General features: G+C 37.8%; 1 protein-coding gene across 1 annotated transcript in view; it reads right to left on the bottom strand.

Moving 5' to 3' along the window:
- Window positions 1–1,070: 1,070 nt before the first annotated feature.
- The window catches only part of LOC133841090 (protein dead ringer), a 31,351-nt gene continuing 12,226 nt past the window's right edge, over window positions 1,071–20,195 (bottom strand). Inside the window, 11 exon segments of the mRNA XM_062273366.1 lie at window positions 1,071–2,665; window positions 2,738–3,393; window positions 3,518–4,020; window positions 4,094–4,241; window positions 4,602–4,785; window positions 9,644–9,716; window positions 16,738–16,838; window positions 16,912–17,350; window positions 19,425–19,559; window positions 19,561–19,576; window positions 19,675–19,844. Coding sequence (XP_062129350.1) covers window positions 2,289–2,665; window positions 2,738–3,393; window positions 3,518–4,020; window positions 4,094–4,241; window positions 4,602–4,785; window positions 9,644–9,716; window positions 16,738–16,838; window positions 16,912–17,350; window positions 19,425–19,559; window positions 19,561–19,576; window positions 19,675–19,844 — 2,802 coding nt within the window. The 3' untranslated portion in view covers window positions 1,071–2,288.

Raw genomic sequence — 20,195 nt, 5'->3', positions numbered from 1 at the left:
GCCCGAAAATTGTGAAGTTGCGCACTCAAAGCAGACGAAAAAGAAAACTTGAGCTGTTTATTACTGGGGTCTTGAACGCACTTACCACTTACCACTTGCCATTTGCCTCTGTGCTTGGGTCGGGCACATAACAAAAGGCGCAACAAAATGTTGCGTTGCGCCTGTTCATTATGTGTGTGTAGGTGTGTGTGAGGGAGGGGAGGAGAGGAAACCCTGCCTTAATGTAGTTAGCACTTGATTTCATCTCACCTGCTCCTTCTGCCTGGCAGCTGCCTGTAACGTCCGCCTCCTCGGCAAGTCGACAATTTCACGCATCCATTGTTTCTCAACAACATTTGTTTTTCATCACTTTGTTTGGTGTGCATTTTGTGGTCGGAAGCCAGGAAGTTAAGGGGCCCAACTGACTGACGACCGGCGACGGAGACCATAGAGGGGGCAGGATTATAATCTACGGCCACTTCTGCGTGTTTATGACTTTTGAGGCCTGCTAAACAAAGCAAAAGGGCGAGGCAAATATTTTTGCTTTCTTAAGGCAAACGCAAACAATGTGCATTATACGAGTAATCTTGTGCAACAAATGCTGCCCCACTGAGTGGCAAATAATGTTTTAGCTATACACTTGCAACTGGCAGGTACAATAAATATGCGAATAGATTTGCCAAGCAATAAATGTACATCTTCAGATTGCAATGCAAATTTTGCTGCATACTTTTAGGCACTACTCAAAATTTACCATATAAGAATTGTAATACCCGATTTTTTGAATTTTGCAGCATACTTTTAGGCACTTTTCAGAATTACGAAAATTAATATGACAGATCTGTTAGTGTGTAAATTCTTCGGCAAGTTAAAGTCTCCTTTCAACTTTATGTTGTTTGGCCACTTAGCGTTGACGCTAAAGAAACAACTGCCACACACTCAAACTCTCTTTCTCTCTCTCTCTCTGATTCCATCTAATCCTCCCGTGGTGATCTGCTAATTAGAAGCAATCAGCCAATTTTATAGCCCGCCCAGCAATATAACGAGTATATGTGCCACTCTGAAAGCAAGCAGTATGAGTATTTTGCGTATTGAGCTAAAATTAAATAGATTTATTATTCAATAAATTGAACGCTTATGCTTACAATATTTGTAGCTACGTTTAACTTGGCTTTGGGATTGGAAGATTGGGGCGGGGAAGGCAGGGAAGGGAGGCGGAGAGTGGAGAGTGGCCAATACGTAAACAGTAAAATTTTATGACATTGATATTTACTCGTATATGTATAATTATTTGTTTATGTTTATGTTTATGTGTGTGTGTGCTGGATGCTTTATGCTTTTAGGCTCATCATTTGTATTTATGTCTCTATATCCTAGGGTCTAAGTGGTTTATGTGTTCAGCGTGTGTATGTGTATATGTGTGTGTGTGTGGTTGTGTGAATGTTCACTTAAAATTACATAAAGATATTAAGATTATATATACATATATATCGATGTATATATGTACGAATAAAGATATTTACTACTACATAGCAATTATTGATATGTACACAAGAGCTTTGCAGCCTAACACAATTTAAAAACTGAGCAAAAGAAATCAACGGAAATTCTCTCGCCATTTAAAAAAAAATATTTATATATATGTATATGTATACGAAATACGAAAGTAAAACGCAAAACTGCTTTCAATCCCAGTTGTGAGTTGGTTGTGTGGTTTGATGGTGGCGGGTCTGGGGGGTGGCGATGGGGCGTGGCATTTCCTTGGGTAGCCTAAGAAACTAATCAAATGTGAATTACTTCTCTTGCTTCCTTCTCAAATTGTTGCAGCTGCTTATGAACTAGGGCCTATTAATAAATACAATGCTCGTTAGCTTGTCTTTTATGCAAAAATGTGGAAATTGAACATACTAAGCGATATATATATATGTAAGTATATATATATTTAGTTATATATAGAATATGTGTGTATGCATATAATGTAGATTGTATGTGTATGTGGTGTGTGTGTGTGTGGAGATGCACTTTAGTCTTAGCCAGGTTTACGAATTCACACACACTTCACGCTTCACTCGTTACTCGTTGGTTTCGTCCCTAACCTCACTCTGCTCGCTACTCGCTAGAAATGCATTCAATATATGTGTGTGTGTATGTGTGAGTGAGTGTATTTACATAGAACTCTGCTGCGTATGCAAGTGTGTGTGTGTGTGTCTCTTCTTTTTGTTGTTTGATTTTTTATTTTTCTGAAAAATATGACTTTGGTATTCCTTTTTTTTTGTTGTATTATACTCTTTTCTTCTTCCTCTCACACCTTACGAACTGACCACAGCATCTTTAAGCACAGACACGCCCACAGAGCCACTAACACCACCACCAACGCCCACGCCCACGCCCACTCCCGCTCCCATTCCATTCACAATGTCATCCGTGGGCTGCTCGTCCGTTTCCTCGTCCTCGTCAACCGCATCGTTCTGGTTGACTTCTTGGCTATTCTCATGCTTGACCGCATTGCCAGCCTCTTCGACCGTCGGCTCCTCGGACGTGGCATCAGCAGCAGCCGCATTTAGCGTGTCCGAGTCGTCGACTCTGGGTTCCACTCGGGTTGCATTGGACACCAGCACACCCGAGTACTTAATGCCATTTAGCTCCAGGTTGACAATCAACTGCTGCTCACCATTGGCGCCAGTGCCTGAAGGGGGGCGAGGAAAGACGAAGTGAATTAGATTTGGATTGCACGCTTCGTCTAATTGGATTTGCTTACCATTGCGTGCCACTTGAAACTGCATGCCCGACAGCAGGCTGAGTGTCTCGAGGGGATTTAGCTTCGCAACGCCACCGTTCACAGTGCAATTGTTGTGCTCGTGCTCGACATCCTTGCCACCGGACTGCGTCTTACTGCTGGCACACTTCTTTTTGGTGGACACCGGCGAGCTGTGGCGATGGCCGCCCGAGGCGGATGCCGTTGTTGAAGTGCTGGGTGAATTCTCAATGGCCGAATCATCCGATTTGTCCAGATGATGCAGCTGATGATGATGATGATGGTGATGATGATGTCCGTTCAGTTGCTGTGGCTCAATGTCATCGTGCATCGACGACGAATTGCCCGTGGTATTGTGCTCCGCATTGCCATAGTCATCCTCTGGCTCGCCCTCGGATGCGGCATCCTGTTGCTGTTGCTGCTGTTGATGATGATGATGCTGGGTCATGGCAGCCACAGCGGCCATGTTGTGTGGATTCAAGTAGAAGTTAGCAGGAAAACCGGGTGGCATAAGGCCGCTGCTCACACGTTTGGCTGCCGGTGGCTGATGTGTGGCATCCTCATGATCCGCTGGCTCAGGTGTGGGATCACGTTCGCGTTCGCGTTTAATGTGGCTGAGATTGAGATTCGGTGGCGAGTCGGAGAGGTTCAGCGCTTCGCTAAAGTTGAGAAAAACAACAGCAAACGGTTTAACCGGTTAGTGTCGATATGCTTGGGTTTGTGTCCGCGCTTAGCACAGTATAAGAGTGTATAATACAGTGTATAACAGTGTGCTAAACTTACCGCTGCTGTGGTGAGGTGTGTGCCGAACCATTCGGACTGCTGTTGTGATACATGTGCCAAAGCGCCACCTGTGCACTCAACGCATCGCGTGTGCTCAGCTCGGGACTCTGCGAGCGTTGTCGCTGCTGGTGTTGTTGTTGCTGCTGCTGCTGCAGCTGTTGTTGCTGCTGGTGATGGTGCAGCGATTGCTGTTGCTGCTGCTGCTGTTGTTGTTGCTGTTGCTGCTGCTGTTGCTGGTGGGGATGTGTGGCGCCAAGCACGGGGCCAGCACTCTGCTCCTTCTTGGCCTGTATGAGCTGCAGATACTCCATCATGCGATTCTCAATCTCCTGTGTCACCAGATTGGGCATTTGGCCAAATGCCGGACCGCCCATCAATCGTCGATGCGCGGCTGCTGCCGCGGCAGCTGCTTGCTGATTGTTGGCTGCTGCCGCGTGTGTGACCAGCGCCAGTGGCGACATTTGTTGCATGCCACCCGGCAGTGATGGGCGTGAAATGGGCGTCTGCAAAGTGAGTAACGACTGTGTGTGTAAGCATTGGGGAATGAGCGAGGAGTGACGAGAGGCAACTACTTACAAGTGGCATCTGATTGTGCATGGCCTCGTATTGGCCGTAGCTGGAACGGCGTCCTTCGCGGCGATTGCCATCGATGGCTGCCTGAAGTTCGGCTGGGGTGCTGAGGTTCTTCTTTTCGCACTCGTATGGGTAGAGATACTTCATGTATCTGCAAGATGCATAAAATTATTAATAAGCGCTGCAAACATGCATCGAGTGCAAGGAAAACACACAGGTCGCTCTGTCGTCGTCGTCCTGTCGTTTAACTTGAATTATCATGCAAATACGAAACGTGACGAAGAGTGAACAAACAAAGAGAGCAAGAGAGAGAAAGAGAGAGGGAGAGTGAAGGGGCATGCAACGTTGCTGATCGTTGATCGGTTTGCCGATGTTTGATTGTCCGTTCTGTTTGTTCGCTCGAATGTATTTGATTAGCGCATAGTTTTCCTCTTCTCCGTCTCTCGCCTCTCTCTTCTCATCTTCTCATCTTGTTGGGTCTTTGAATCGTTTTAACTGAGGCTGTACTTACTGGGTGCGCAGTGTGAACGCAGCGCTGGTGATGCTCGATGGCAGATGCAGTCCCTTGATGATCTCCTGCCATAGTTTCTTGTTGATCACATCGACAAGGCCGCCGCGAGCAATCACCAAATTGTATAGCTCATATAGATCCAGCACCGATTTGGCCATTATGGGCAGCCGATTGATTGGCGTGCCTGCAACGAAATGCGAGAAGAAAGCAAAAAGAATTTCGATAAGTAAATGCAAGAAATGAGATGAGATAGAAGTGCATTCGTGTGTGCGCTATAAAAACTTCCACTTGTGGCATGTAAATGTTTTCCAATGCGCTTGTTAAATGCGCCAGCAAGCAAAACACGATTAAAAGATGCCATAAAATAGATTTATCGTATCTCTCTCGTTGAGCATCACCCCCGCCACAGCGACGTAGCAACAAACATTTGGCCGTGGGGCAATTAACACTAGTTGCCTACAACTGGCAACAACAATAACTCCAAGTGCAGAGATCAGTCCCCAGTCTTTTGCCCTGCCTTGCCCCCTGTCTCTGTCCCTGGACTGTGCATCGATAAAAACAGAAATAAATCCCAAAAGAAGCATATATACACATGTTTGTACATATGTCGATATATGTTTATGGCGGCTAATCATCATCATCATCTTTGGCATCAGTTCTATTTCCCATTGCAATCGCTCGAGTATTATTCGATTTTCAATTTTCACGTGCTCTGCCTCTTTTTCTTTCTCTCTGTCTTTTGCCACTGTCTATTTGTTTGGATGCGTCCACAGAATAGTTTCAAAATTAAGCAGCCATAGCGAATTTTAAACTTCCTTTAATATAATGTAATTGTTTCTTTTATCTCAAGTCTGTTAAATAAAACGTGACAAATTAATTGAATGCAACTCGTTGAAGCAAATTCTTTTGTTTACTGTAGAATTTTAAATTTATTACACATATTTTATATATTAAACAGTTAAAGCTGTTCTGAGTATACTTTTTGTGCCCCAGAATTTAATTCTAACTTGCTTAAAATAATAGAAAAAAATTAAAATACAATTTTCGTTTTTCCCTTGCAAATAATCCATATAGTATATACTGATTTTGTGTTAATATCAACCATTATAAAATACATTTTATGTCTTATCTTTCTATTAAAGAATGTAAATCAAAACAAACAATTAATAAACATCAAGGAATCATCACGAATAAATAAATATGTACGAATGGAGAAACAAATTTGAAATGTAATAGTATATCGATATACCAAATAGAGCCTTTGGTATATTTTTGTATTTCTTCAGCATATTAATTTGGTATATTTTATGATTAATATCGCTCTCTTTTGCCATTATTGAAAATGGGAAGCGGATATCTCACATACACTTGACTTGTAGCTTTCTTGATGGTTTATTGGTATTAATATATTTGTTTTCCCTTCATTTCTTCAACTGTCTCAAACTACATCACTTTACCGATATGCCCCACTCAATGTGTACCCTACAATGGCGCATATAAAAATGAAATCAACTTGCATAATTGCTGTTTGCGCGGTACGTGAGTAATTCGATTTTATACTGCGCCTCTTTACCGTTTCGTGCAATACAAATAAGAAATCGTTCAATATCATTTAATGCCATAACAAGAGTGCGAGATCTACATACACATTCATCTCTGTATCTGGCAATATAGTAATACTATTACTCTCTGTGTCTGGTTGAGCTTGAGGCCTCTCGAGTTTTTATGAGCCCCCAAAGGAATCAATCAAAGTCGTTGATGGACGTGTTGATTGAATGAAAATACGTTTTTGTTTTTTATGCATATAAACAAATGCGAGGACGAGTGAAAAAAAAAAAACGATGATTGCCGCCTGCCTGCCATATCAGACAATAAAAAATAACACAAAAATGAAGAAGGAATAAAACGAGTAAATCGAACAATTTATTTTGTGTTACGAGGAGCAGCAGGAGGAGGAGGTGGAGGGGATCGATCTGATCTCTGCACGAGCCACAAGAGTAAAGCAATAATCAATGGCAATTTAATGATTAACTTTGTTGCAGACTCTCCGTTCGGCAGATCATTAAATATATCTTGCAAAAGGTCGCCTCTGGGTCTGACGTACGATCTTCAATCGCAAAACGCACGCAATGAGAATTATTATCAATATGATTATTGGGAGATCATGTGAAGACGCATGCTCGAAAATATTTATTTATTTATATGAATGTGTGTGCATTGTTTGCTTAGAATGTCATTTTAATGGAAATCGAGGAAATTTGATCGAGTCTCTCTCTGAAATCATAAAGCATCTCCCGCTTGACTCTGTGACTGACAAACTGATTTAGTTGAGTTGCCGCGTTTAGACTGATCTGGCAAGGGTCTGTCAGTGTCTTCTCGCCACATCAGCAGCAGAAGCAGCAGCATTGCTGAAGAAATATCTACGAAAATAGCGCAAACGGTTGATAAGTGATTGACGTCTTTTAATTAAGAATTGCGCCGCTCTTCGTTGCACAAACACACGGCAACGGCAGAAAGAGAAGGAGAACAGGGACTGACTGCGCATTTAGTTTTTATTTATTTCAGTTCAGCATAATTTCCGTTTATATACACGTAGTTAGTTGTACAATTGTACAATATCACGCCAGATATAAATATAACGTTTAGGATATATGATGAGAGTATTTTTTCCTTTTTTTTTGGGCAGACACACTTTTGCCGTTGCCCATGGCAAAACAATTCCTAGCGGCAGTCCCAGTGACAGTCTCAGTCTTATTCACAGTGACCGCGTTGCTCTGCTCTCTGCACACACACAAACACACACAGCATATGTCAAAAAACTTGAGTTCATGTGACAGATTAAAATCCATTAAGTTGTCAAGTATTTGGCTTCAAGTTGAGTTGTGCACCATCTAAACAATATATATCGCATAGGCATCGCTTATACCCTGCACATGAGCTATAATAAAGGGTATCATAAAAGCACTAACTAACTGACAGCTATTGGCAAGTGATCAGACTGACTTTCAGATCTATCGCGACGACTTCTCATATTTCTTTGTACTTTCTCAAAAGTGTACAAATTCGATAGAAAATTTATTTCTAAATATATCTGCTTTAATGTTGACTTTTCTTATGTATATTTATGCCAGCTTGATATTCTGAAAATTTCATTGCCATTGGCATATAAATACTGTAGTTATGTAAATTTAATATTCAATTATATAATATGTTATATTTGTTCATCAAAAATAATTTTAAGAGCTCAGAGAGGTGGCAAATTTTAAAAAAATTTAAAGTTCGATCGAAAATTTATTTATAAATATAATTTCCTTCATATTGGAGTGCTAGTATATTTAACTTAATATTCTGAAAATTTCATTGTCATCGCCGTATAAATATTGTAGTTAAGTTGGTGTAAAATGGAATTAATGTGCTGTAATTTTCTATTATATATATATACATATTTTGTATCAATTTGCATATAGCATATTATTAATATATTAAAATATATATATAAAAAAAAAAACAATTTTAATTGTTTCTATTAGCCTGATTTTCAGAGTTTCAAGATCTCAAATGATCTTAAAATTTTAAAATTCGAATCAAAATTGAACTATTCTTTTGCTTTAATGTTTTATTGTTTTATTTTTTTATATTTATGTAAAATTAATATTCTAAAAATTTCATTCCCAATGACATGTAATTACTGTAATAAAATAACATATTAATGTATTTTTCAGCAGATTTTCGGATCATTTCATTTAAAAATTCAATAAAAAATGTATTTAATATATTTCATTTATTTCTGCAAACTATTTATTCTAAAAATTTCGTTACCATTGAAATAAATGAGTTAGCACAATATTTTGTAAATGGATCAAACTATATTTTCGTATATAAATATTACAGGGTATTTTCAAGTTGAGCTCGCTCAATAAAGAGTTTCTTTTTAAATATTTCTTGTATCTAAGTGTGAATCGTCTATGAAATTAGATAAAATAAATACGCTTAGCCAAATGCAATTGCATTGGCTTTTGGCAATGCGTTGCAAGTCGAGCTCTGGCTTCAACAACTTGCCACACGCACATTTACACTCACACACACAAGCAATCTCTCTCTATCTCTCTCTCACACACAACAGTATGCTTGTAATTTAGCTGTGACTTTTTCTTTACACAAGATTTTCGCAATGCATGTTGCAAATGCAAATATAAACAAATTAAATGCACTTTGCAACTGGCAAATACTTGAGATGGTAACGCGACTGCGATTGCGATTGCGACTCTGACTTTGGCTTGGACAACGATGTGGCACAGACTCTGTGTGTGTGTGTGTGTGTGTTGGCATCTCGAGGACCTTTTGTGCGACAGGAAGTGGTATTTGTGGTTGCGCCAAAAGCTCGGCGGCAGTTGCATGCCACATGCCACAAGCACACAACGCAACGCAATGCAATTGTTAATGCTTATAATTAATGACAAAAAAGTTGCCATTTAAAAATAGGCGGCACTTGCTCATTGCTCAGCATTTAAGTACCAATATATATGAGCAGCCCCGGTTGTGGCCCCGTTCTCTCCCCCCCGCCCTCTTTCCCCCTCTCCACCTACAGTGTGGCAGACGTGCAAGGGCTTGACGGTTTCGCCTCGAAGTGTTCTTGAGGCAAGCTCTCGCTTGTCTGTGTATTTGTGTCTGTGTGTGTGTGTGTGACAGTAATTTGGAGTGACAAAACGACAAAACTGCGGCATCATAATGATTTCTCTGTCATTCAAAAAAACACACACACACACATTTCTGCATATTTTAATGCACTCACGCACAGTGTGGCAGAAGCGAGAAATCAAACGGCAAAGTGCCGGGAAATTTATTCAATTAACATAATTTGTTCGTCTGTCCGCAAAGCAAACACTTTAAACTTCAACTTGGTTAGCTGAGTCAGCGACGTATGCAAATGGTCTCCACGGACCCAAGAACAAAGTGTTGCTCAAGTATCTCAGCGACTGAACCCATACGAATCCCCCCCTCTGCCCCCTCCCTTCACTTCCCCCCCTAGCAGCTGAACTTACCGCGCTTTTGCATAAACGAAAACAAATCATCGAGAAACTCCTTGCGCTTGGGATCATCGTTGATTTCGTAGAGCTGCAAGCAGAGAAATAAATGCAATATTAGTAATATAATAAATATTGAAAAAACATATATATATAAGTATTGTATTCGAGGAGCAAGCGCATACTTGACTTTCAGCCAATGAATTTGCGCAAAATGGTTGCCACATGCCACATGCCACACTCACAAATCTATTGTTCTCAGTTGGATAACAAACGCTCAACAATGCAATAGACAATAGCCTTGACATGTGTCTCTCGCCTCGCCTCACCTCACCTCACCTCTCCTCTACACTCCTCTCTGCTTTGACCCTGATCTCAGCCCAGCGTTAGGGGCGCGTGTTCACGCTCTCATTCATTCCCATTTGACTCTTTTGGGGGTTGTTTCAAACGTGGTGTGAATCACCCTCAATGGGCATTTGGAAAAAGGGCAACTTCTCTGAGCGTGTGTGTGTGTGTGTGTGTGTGGCGACAGTAGCCTCACACAATACGTAATTAGGTGATAAACAAGAGGATTAGATAAAGCATTATCTATGCACAACTATAGAATAAATTACTTGAATTTTACCACAAGGAAAGAGTTGAACACAATTAAATAGAAATCTCCATTTTCTATATTACACGAAATAATAAAAAGTTTTTGAAAGAAACCTATTACAATAATATAATTATATTATAATAATTAAATTATAATTTCTTCTTCTATAATTATAGAGCAAGAAAATCTAGTTCAGATAAATATTTTATGAATAAAATACATATTATAATAATAAGTATGATAATGAATTGCATTTGAGCATAAGAAAAAAGTTAAGCACAAATTGAAAATACAATACAAATGTCTAAAATTTATTCTATACGATTTAATGAAATGTTCTAAATGCATCTAAAATATATATTCCATATATATTCGATTTTATATATAATAAATAATATACAGCTTAATGAAATTTTTTTGAGAAACAACGAAAACATTAATATAATTATTATATAAACAAGATATGAACAGAATTCTTGGCTTTATATTATACAATTTCATTAAATTTTTGTTGAGAGTGAGCAAAAACGCTAAGATAACTTTTTTACTACCGTTTTGAATATAATATAAAATCTTTCAATAATAATATATGTTTTTGATTTATTGTAATTAGTTTTTGTTTCGTGTTTTATTTAAAATCTATTGTAAAATGAGCAGCATTTTAAATCAAATAAAACGTGTTTTCCTTATACAATACAAATTAATGAAATGTTGTTGCTGTTCTTCTGATTTATTGTCAAAATTTTGAATATAAATTATTTATTTTAATTAGTTATTTTTGTGTGTTTTATGAAGCTTTTAATTATGTATATTTTCTAAAGCCTCAAAGTGCCATCATAAAATGCAAATATAATGCATTTAATATTTTTGTATTCAATAATTCTTGAGCATAAAATATATTTATAATCCCTTGAAATGTTTTCTGCTAATTGATCTTTAATTTATTCAATATTTTTTTCCTTATATGCCCATAAATATTTCGTAGATGGAATTCATGCTTAATGTTGATTTTTATTTATAGTGATTCCTCTTTTTATTTCTTGCTCCTCAGGCGATTGCCCTATGACCTCTTTCGCTGGTTGCTGGCTGTGGTTGCTTTTGTGTTGTGATTTTACCTCTAGTACAAAATCATTATAGTAGAAGCCTAGTCAAAGCGTGTGCAGACACATCCAGCCAAAGACAGAATACACAGAGAGACAGAGACAGAGAGAGAGAGAGAGAGGGAAGCAAGAGTTGTGCATGTATAAAATTAATGACAACATCTGAGTGAACTCATCAAATTTGGAATTCATCATACTTTCCGCCTACTGCAGCAACGGCAAAGGAAGAGGCAAAGTCAAAGAAGGTATAAGCCAAAGCCAAAGTCGGTTTTGGCCATATTTTCAGTCTTTGGGTGCACATTCTAAGTCAATGCGAATGATGATGAACTGCCTCGCTTCCCCACTCGCATAAATGATTTAAAACGCGAGCTGAAGTTACAGCAACAACAACTGAAACTTGCAGACATATGATGGAGTCGCGAGTCGCTCTCTCTCGATTTAAAGCTCGAGTTCAACAAGTTGCCAGGCAGCTGAAGCTGAAGTTGAAGTTGAAGCTGAAACTGAAGCAGGAGGCAACGCGGCTTCGACTGGCTCAGACTGTTTTTTATGATGCACGACGCCCACAAGAGTTATAGTACATCTGAGTGTATGTGTGCATACATAAATGTATTAATATTCATATACATATGTATTTGTGGCGTATCAGAGTATCTGCTTGGGGCACAAGCAATTGATTGAACTTCAACTGCATGTTGTTCTGCGTTTAATGCGTTTTTTTTTCGTTTTTGTTTTTGTTTTTTGGCATTTATTTTATTTCATTTCGGCATTGCGTTGCATTTTTTATTTTGTTTTTAACAGCCGCTATGAAATTGCAATATTTATAATTTATGAACGACGCGACGTGGATCAAGTTTGTATATATGTATATCTGTTGTATGTATATGTATTTATACCTCCTGTATTTGATCTTCAGAGATGAGCATCTTTGCACTGCTCTCACACACACTTGATTAAAGCACTTGGCGATGGGGAATTTTTTAATTAATTTCTCTTGCGTTTGTTGCACTTTGCGGGATTTTCCGCTTTTAATTCACTTTGGTATTTCTTTAACGATTTTGTTTTTGCTAGATAATTTTTCACGCAGGATGCACAATCGATCGATCAACGCGACGATGCAACGCCATCAAAGGTCGTTTATCAACTAAAAATATTGAAAGAGCCGCGCCGAGTGCAGCAATCGACGCTCAGTACAAATCAAAACGACAAACAGACAAACACACATACACATACACAAGTATGTGTACACACACACACACACAGACACTCACGCACATACGCACATGGTAATCGATGTTTGCCTGCGACTCTTCGGCATCTCTTTTCGTATTAATAATATGCTTTGTACCTAATAAAAATGAAGTCCGCATTGGGTTAGTTGGTGAAAAATGTGTGGCTGTGGCAACCCTTGTTGTTGTTATGGAAAACCTGCCTTACATCACAGCAGCAGCAACAGCAACAGCACAACAGCAACAAGAGCTCAGCAGCCGCAGTCACAGCCCAATCGACAAATCCCTGCAATAAAACTATAAAAATCCCCTAACAGAAGTTCTAGACCAATCATAATCGTTTTTATAACTGCTGCTGCTGCATATGCAAGTAACTGTCCCTGTATTATGGTTGAGGACACATGGCACACACACATAGATACACACACACACACACACACACATATAGATACACTCTTGCTACTCGGGTTCGGTTATAAAAATAATCTCACTTATTTGTCGCTAGTCGCATTTTGCTTGTACCTAAAATATGTGTGTGTGCTTGAAATTTGAATCCTTGATTCTAGGAATTCTCGAAATGCGTTTAGCTGCATCAAAGTGTGTGTTAATGCGCGTCTGCGTCTGTGTGTGCGTCTGTGTGTGTGTGTGTGTATAATTTATAACTATCAGCACATTGCACATGGCATTGAAAGTGCAAGGTTTCCAATGGATATGCTACTAAAAACGATATAGCCAGATCCCGTTGCATTTCGCCTTATAATTTGTCCAGTTCCATTTACACATGCTCATTACACACACACACACACTCACACACACATGTATGCACTCGCACTTAGTATGTGTGAGTATCTTATGCACATATTTATTTAAGAATTTCACACTCGTTATTGAAAATCTGTTGACCAGATTTTGTATTTTGCTTTTTTCTCTCTCTCTCTCTGTTGTTTTCGTTTCATTTTAATTAACTGAATTTCGTTTGGGGTTTCGCTTATTTTTGTTTTGGTTTTTTATTTCATTGCCTTTTGTTGATTTTAGATCTTCTTGAAGTACAGTGCCTGCTGATTAAAAACAATTGAAAGTCGGCGAAGTAAATATCAATAAAAAAAAATATAAGGAATGTTGTTGATTGCGACTCCAAAAAAAAATGTGATTAATTCCAAAATTATCACTATGATTATGAGCAATCCCCAAGACGTTGACTAGTTTATGATATAAGAGTAACCGGTTAAAGCAAAATAAAAAAGAAAAAGAAAATGTAAATTAAGTGCTCAGAATTGCAAGCAAATTGAAGACTTGCAACAGCTTTTAACATAATCATTTAGTAACTAAATTGTTGTTAATCCTTTGAGGAATAGTTTTGAAATCAATTTTTAAACTTCACTGTTTCAAATTTGGTTACATTTTTTTGATTTTTCATCCATTTTTATTGTAAAAAATGTGTCATTATTTGAGTCTTTTTTCAATTTTTTTATTTTCTATTTTATATTGTAGCGAATTATCTGTATTTTTAATTTTCAAAATTGAAAGATTTATAATCTTATTCATTATTAAGGGTTTGCCAATTTAAAATTGTTATTTTAAAATTTTTAATTTAAAGACTTCTTAATTTCGAAATATTTTAATTTTTTTTGTTTTAAGTTTTGCTGTTTGTTTTCATAATTTTTATTATTTTGTAAAAACCGAATACCTAAATAATTCAGAATTATAAGTTCCCATAACTTTGGATTTTTCTGATACCACAAGATAACGAAGCATATGAAATAAATTGTAAATTTCTATCTGAAAAGTTACTTCTTCAGCAATTAGTTCCTAAATTAGTTTTAAGCAAAATTTATATATTAAAAATAAATAAATGTGTTGTCAAATTCAAGAGATTGGATTTTTGTCATTTAGAAATTAAATCAAAGTCTATCATTTGTTGAATCATTTTAAAATAATTTTCCAAAATAAAAAGAAGAATTTATCAACAAAATTCACTATTCCAATATATTAATGAATAGATTTTTATTTGACTCTAATAACTTAGTTTTGATCCATAACTTAAAATTTTCCTGCTGCCACAAAAAAAATAGAAGATTAAGAAATATTCCATCACATAAATTGGAAAAGTTGTGCACATATATTTTTAAATTAAATTCTTCGAGTGGCATTTTCAGTAATTTCCATTGAGTTGCTGGCGCAGTTCTTAGCAAGATTTAGACATTAACTAGATAAATGAGTTGTCAAATTCTCAGAGAATACCTTTTGGATTTGTTTGTCAAATAATGTCTAATGAGAGGTGTGTTATTTATTTTATTTGTGAGTATGTGTTTCTTTGTTATCGCTATAAATTGAATTTGAAAATGCATTTACTACTTTGCATGGCAAGAATATATATTTATTTGTATTCGTGTTAATTATTTTAGAACGTTTACTAGCAATAATATAACAAATTTCATTGCCTTTTCGTACGAATCGGCAATAATATTTATAATTATTAACACTAAATAATGGGCAACATGCGCCAAAGTTTCGTAATATGCATATGGAAAGCAAATTGCAATTGTGAATTGAAAATTTGAATTTCAATTTGAGAATATGAGGAAATGTATTTATGTGCTACACTTTTGTGTGTGTATGTGTGTGTGAGTGTGTGTGTGTGTGTATCTATGTGTATGCAGATACATTCACAATGTAGAGAAATACGATAAAATAAAATAATATTGGAAAATGCTTTGGGGTCTATAATTAAACATAATTATTCAGTATGTACAGATAATTGACATTGATTAATGAGAGCAAACTCACACACATAGAATACATATATATGTATGTATGTATATACATATAATGCATATGTATTAAGCAAAACTAAATCATATAGAAATGAGGAAAAAAATACCAAAATAATATTTCGTCTTCGTCTAGATAGTTGGACGAACGAACGAACGAACGCTGAGACGGTGGTATGAATAGATGGATGGATGGATGGATGATTTGATGGCTGTCTGACTGAGCATTGGGGCGGCGGCAGTCGCAGTCGCAGTCCCGTTCCTATTTTGTTTTTGCTCCCAGAACGAACCGAATGAACTATACAAGTTGAAGAGCAATGCTCGGCAATTTCAGACTTTTCTTTTGGCATCACAAATTCAAAATGGCTTTTCATACGGCGACGACGACGACGACGGCGGCAGCTACTCACTCAATTAACATAATTAACGTTTTGAGAAGCGGCCACATTTTCACAATTAATGAAAGACGCCATTTTGTGTGTGTCGAGATGCGCGGCGAGCAGAAACAACAACAAAAAAATTTGCTTAAAGGGATTAGGCAACCAACACCTAGAGAGAGAGAGAGAGAACTGAGAGAGAGAGAGTGAGGAAGATAGTTGGGCGGGTAGGCGTAGGTTAATCCGGTTTCAGTCCGGTGTAAGTGAAGGTGTTAACCGTGAAGCTACAGCTACAGCTACAGCTATAAGCTACAGTTTTGAGCTAGCAAAGTGTAAGTATCTATCTATCTATGTTTGCATCGTGAGGGTCAAAGTTTTTATAGTGCATAGAGAATGCGGGCTGTTTGATGAATTGCTAAAACCTCGCCGAGGGTGTACACAGAGTTAATCGAAGTTTAGTTTTATGGACCAAAAAGCTGTTGCGGTTCACACGGCGCAACAAAATACGATTTTTATTTTTGGCAACAAATAAAACTATCTTGTCTTTAATTACCGAAATTGTTGTGCACTTCTTGAGAGGGACACAAAATTTCACGCAGTCATGCGTAAAAGATTTCAATTTTAAATTTCTTGTTAAAACTGGAACTTTTCTCACCAAAATCAAAGTATCGAAAGATGATTAAGTGAGTAAAGAAAAAGAGTTGCTTGAGCATTTTAATTGCTCAATTGCAGCAAACTAAAAACCGGAACTGTTTGCTGGAGATGCATGTGAAACAGCTTCGAGGCAAAGAAGCGTCAAAACGAGATCAAAAACTTGGCGCATCCCCCTCTTCACACACACTTAGTGCGCATCTTGGCAACTGGACAACTGGTTCAATATGTTGTTGTTGTTCTTGTTGTTGTTGGCTATTAGCCGTTAATTGATAGTTTTGAGAGCAAGCAAACCATTGGCGAGCATGCTGCATTTAGTTTGGGTTTGGGTTTGGACTTGGTTTTGTTTTTTGTATTTTGTTTGCAAAGAGATTAAATTGACTAACACTAACCTGTCTGACTTGTTTGTACTGCTCTTCAAAGCTCCAGCCATTATTCTGCTGCGATGAATTCGATGCCTCGCTGGACGTCGATGAATTTGATGCGGAATTAGCTGTAAAGTGAAGCGCACGTTGAGTTCAATATTCAATGGTTTCCACTTCCCTCTCTCCCCTCCCATTACTCACCTTCTTTGGCGCTTGGCGCTGTTGGCGATGCAAATGAAAATGGATGACCATTGTTGTTGTTGTTGTTGTTGCTACTGTTGTTGTTGCCAGCATTGCTGTTGTTGTTACTGTTCCCTCCTCCTCCTCCTCCGCCTCCTCCTGCTCCAGTTCCTCCACCACCTGCTCCACTATTGCCACCATTATTATTATTATTATTGACCGTATTGGCAGCCATAACTGCAGCAGCAGCCGCGGCAGCCGCAGCTGCTCCTGGCCCTCCACCGGTGGCGACTCCGTTGTATGTGGCGCCATTGCTGGCGGGCGGCACGGGCGCAAAGGATGCAGCTGCCGCAGCTGCGGCCACCGAGTTGTGGGGCAGCGGAAAGGCCGAGCCGATGGTTGTTGGCAACATGTTGGCACCAAAGGCTGCTGCATGCGCCGCCGCTGCGTAGTCCTGCTCCTGCAAAGCATGCGAATCGAGATTGTTCCACTGTGAATTCAGGTTCATTGCGAAAATGTTTTTGCCTCGTTTTGTTCGGTTTTATTTATATTGAATTATATCAATACTCAAATAATACGATTCAAATTCCAAATCTCATTGATTTAATCGACAAATTATATAAACGCATGCGATTCAAATTTGAGTTCGACTTAAGGTAACCATTTTCATGAATTTTTAGAAACTTAGTAGACCTTTTTTTAATTTGTTTTTAAAGTAAAGTATAAAACTTGATTGTTTACTGTGCGCATTAAGTTTTATAATGAAAGTTACTTTATATGGGTATCAGTTTAGCTAAAAAGTAAGCCGTATTTATTTGTTGAAAATCTGCTTTGTATAACTTGCAGAAAATAAGGAAAATATGCATATTAAAATTGCTATGTTTTAGGAAAACTGAGATATGTGATATTTTTAAGACAGACAAAGAAACGGATTATAAAAAAAATGTATTTTAACGTTGTGCAAAAAAAAAATTGGCGGAGCTTACTTATTGGATTATCATAGATTTTGTATTTATATACTCGCTAAATTTGGATACGATCAGATAAAAATTGTATAAGTTTTTTAAGAAATAATCTGGTATATTTTCTTCGCTATGGTATATTTTTGTCTGTGATGAAAATGTAGTAGTATATTAATATACCAAATATAGCGATTGGTATATTTTTGTATATTTGACATATTAATTTGGTATATTTTAAGAATAATACCGCACTGTTAAACTATTATTCAAAATGAGTAGCGGGTATCTCACAGTCGAGCACACTCGCCTTTCTTGTTTTTTATGTACTCGTACCTCAGTAAAATTGATATTTGTGCAAAACTTATTTTTTATGTAACGGTTATTCGATCAATTATCAATTTTGCTGAGGTATGCGTACTTATCTTTTTTAACAAATTATTTATAAATTAAGAAAATTTTAAAAGCTCATTTATCTGATAAATAAAAATAAATAACCAACGGTTGTGAAATTAAAATTGCATCAACTATTATCATGTAATTAATAGATTTTGTAAAGAATATGCTATAAAAGGAATATTTTTTTTAGTATATAATATCTCTTCTTTTCTCTTTAAGTTAAACGGGTTTTCTTTATATTGCCAAATTTTTTCAGCGGAAGAATTATTGATAGCTATTTTCAATGTCGTCGCTGTATATACTAAAAATATTTTATTTTTCCCTTAACTATAAAACTTGTATGATTATTAAAATAAGATTTATATTTTGGAAATATTATTATTTTCAAAGAAAAACAAGTAAGAAAGCTACAGTCGAGTGTACTCGACTGTGAGATACCCGCTACCCATTTTGAATAAAAGAAATGAATTTTTCGGTATTATTCTCAAAATATACCAAATATACTACAAAAATACTAAAAAAAATACCAAATGGTATATGTGGTATATCGATATAGTACCGCATTTAAAATATACCATAGATAGCTCAATATACCAGATTGTCAGCCAAAGCAACTAAGACCCCTAGTAAGTGGGCGTTTTGCCTATATAAAAGTATTTCTTTAATAACTTCGACAATTTTTATCTGATCGCAACCAAATTTTTAGGAATCATAACTACTATAGTAATTATTGTACATACCAAAATTCGCAACTCTAGCTTTAAAATTACGCTTGTTATTCGATTTTTTTGATTTTCGGGGGCGGAGGTGGGCGTGGCAAAAATTTGAAACAAACTTGATCTGCGTGCAAACATAACAAATGCTGTCGAAAAAAATTATAGCTCTATCTCTTATAGTCTCTGAGATCTAGGTGTTCATACGGACAGACGGACGGACACACAGACAGACAGACACACAGACACACAGACGGACAGACGGACATGGCTATATCGTCTCGGCTGTTGACGCTGATCAAGAATATATATACTTTATAGGGTCGGAGATGCCTCCTTCTACCTGTTACATACATTTCCTGCCGGCACAAAGTTATAATACCCTTCTACCCTATGGGTAGCGGGTATAATAAATATCCAAATAAATAAATGAGTTATTGGCAAATTTTGTTATAAAACTCACCATGAGACCGACTTTCATATCACGCACTTGCATCTTGAGCTTCTCGAGAACATCGCTGTGCTGTAGATTTGGAATGCTGTGAAGTCCGCTGATGCCCATGAAGCTGCCCAGAGCATTGAGCGGATGATTCGGGGGGCAGCTGATGATGATGGCTGTAGATATTGAAGGAGAGAAAGAGAAAGAGAGAAAGGAAAGAATGTTTAAAGATTGCTACCAAGATCAATTAGTTCGATTCACTTGCAACACACACCTGAGTGGCAGATCTGTTTGCTGCTCGGGACTGGCGAAATTGAGGCCAGCACCGCCGGCAACTGTGTGACTGAGCCGAGCGGCAATTGCCGCCTTGGCGCTCAGCTGATGATGCTCACCGTCAACGGAATCGCAGTCGCGCATCTCGTCATCGGTTCGATCGCCGTGGGACTGCAAAAGAGAAGGAGAGAAGAGAATAAGAGAGTGATACAATTGATGGCGGCGCTTATGCCACAACATGCGGCAACAATTGCCCACAATGAATCTCGCAAGCTCCCGCTGCGTTTTAGCCAAATGTGCAACACTTTGTCATCACGGCGGCATTCTTCTGTATATTTTTTGTAGAACTGCGTGGGCAGCATTTAGCAGGCGGTCAATGGAATTGAAGATCGGAAGAGATGGCATAGCCCGTGCCAAAAGGACAACATTAAAACACATAAAGCGAGTGCTACAAGCAATTTCAATTGTGTTGCCAGCGAGGCGACAACAAAGCTAACCACTTAATAAATTAACAATGGCAAG

This window comes from Drosophila sulfurigaster, chromosome 3 (genome assembly GCF_023558435.1).
Source record: "Drosophila sulfurigaster albostrigata strain 15112-1811.04 chromosome 3, ASM2355843v2, whole genome shotgun sequence".
Taxonomy (NCBI): Eukaryota; Metazoa; Arthropoda; class Insecta; order Diptera; family Drosophilidae; genus Drosophila; species Drosophila sulfurigaster.
This window is presented reverse-complemented; position numbering and strand designations above follow the sequence as displayed.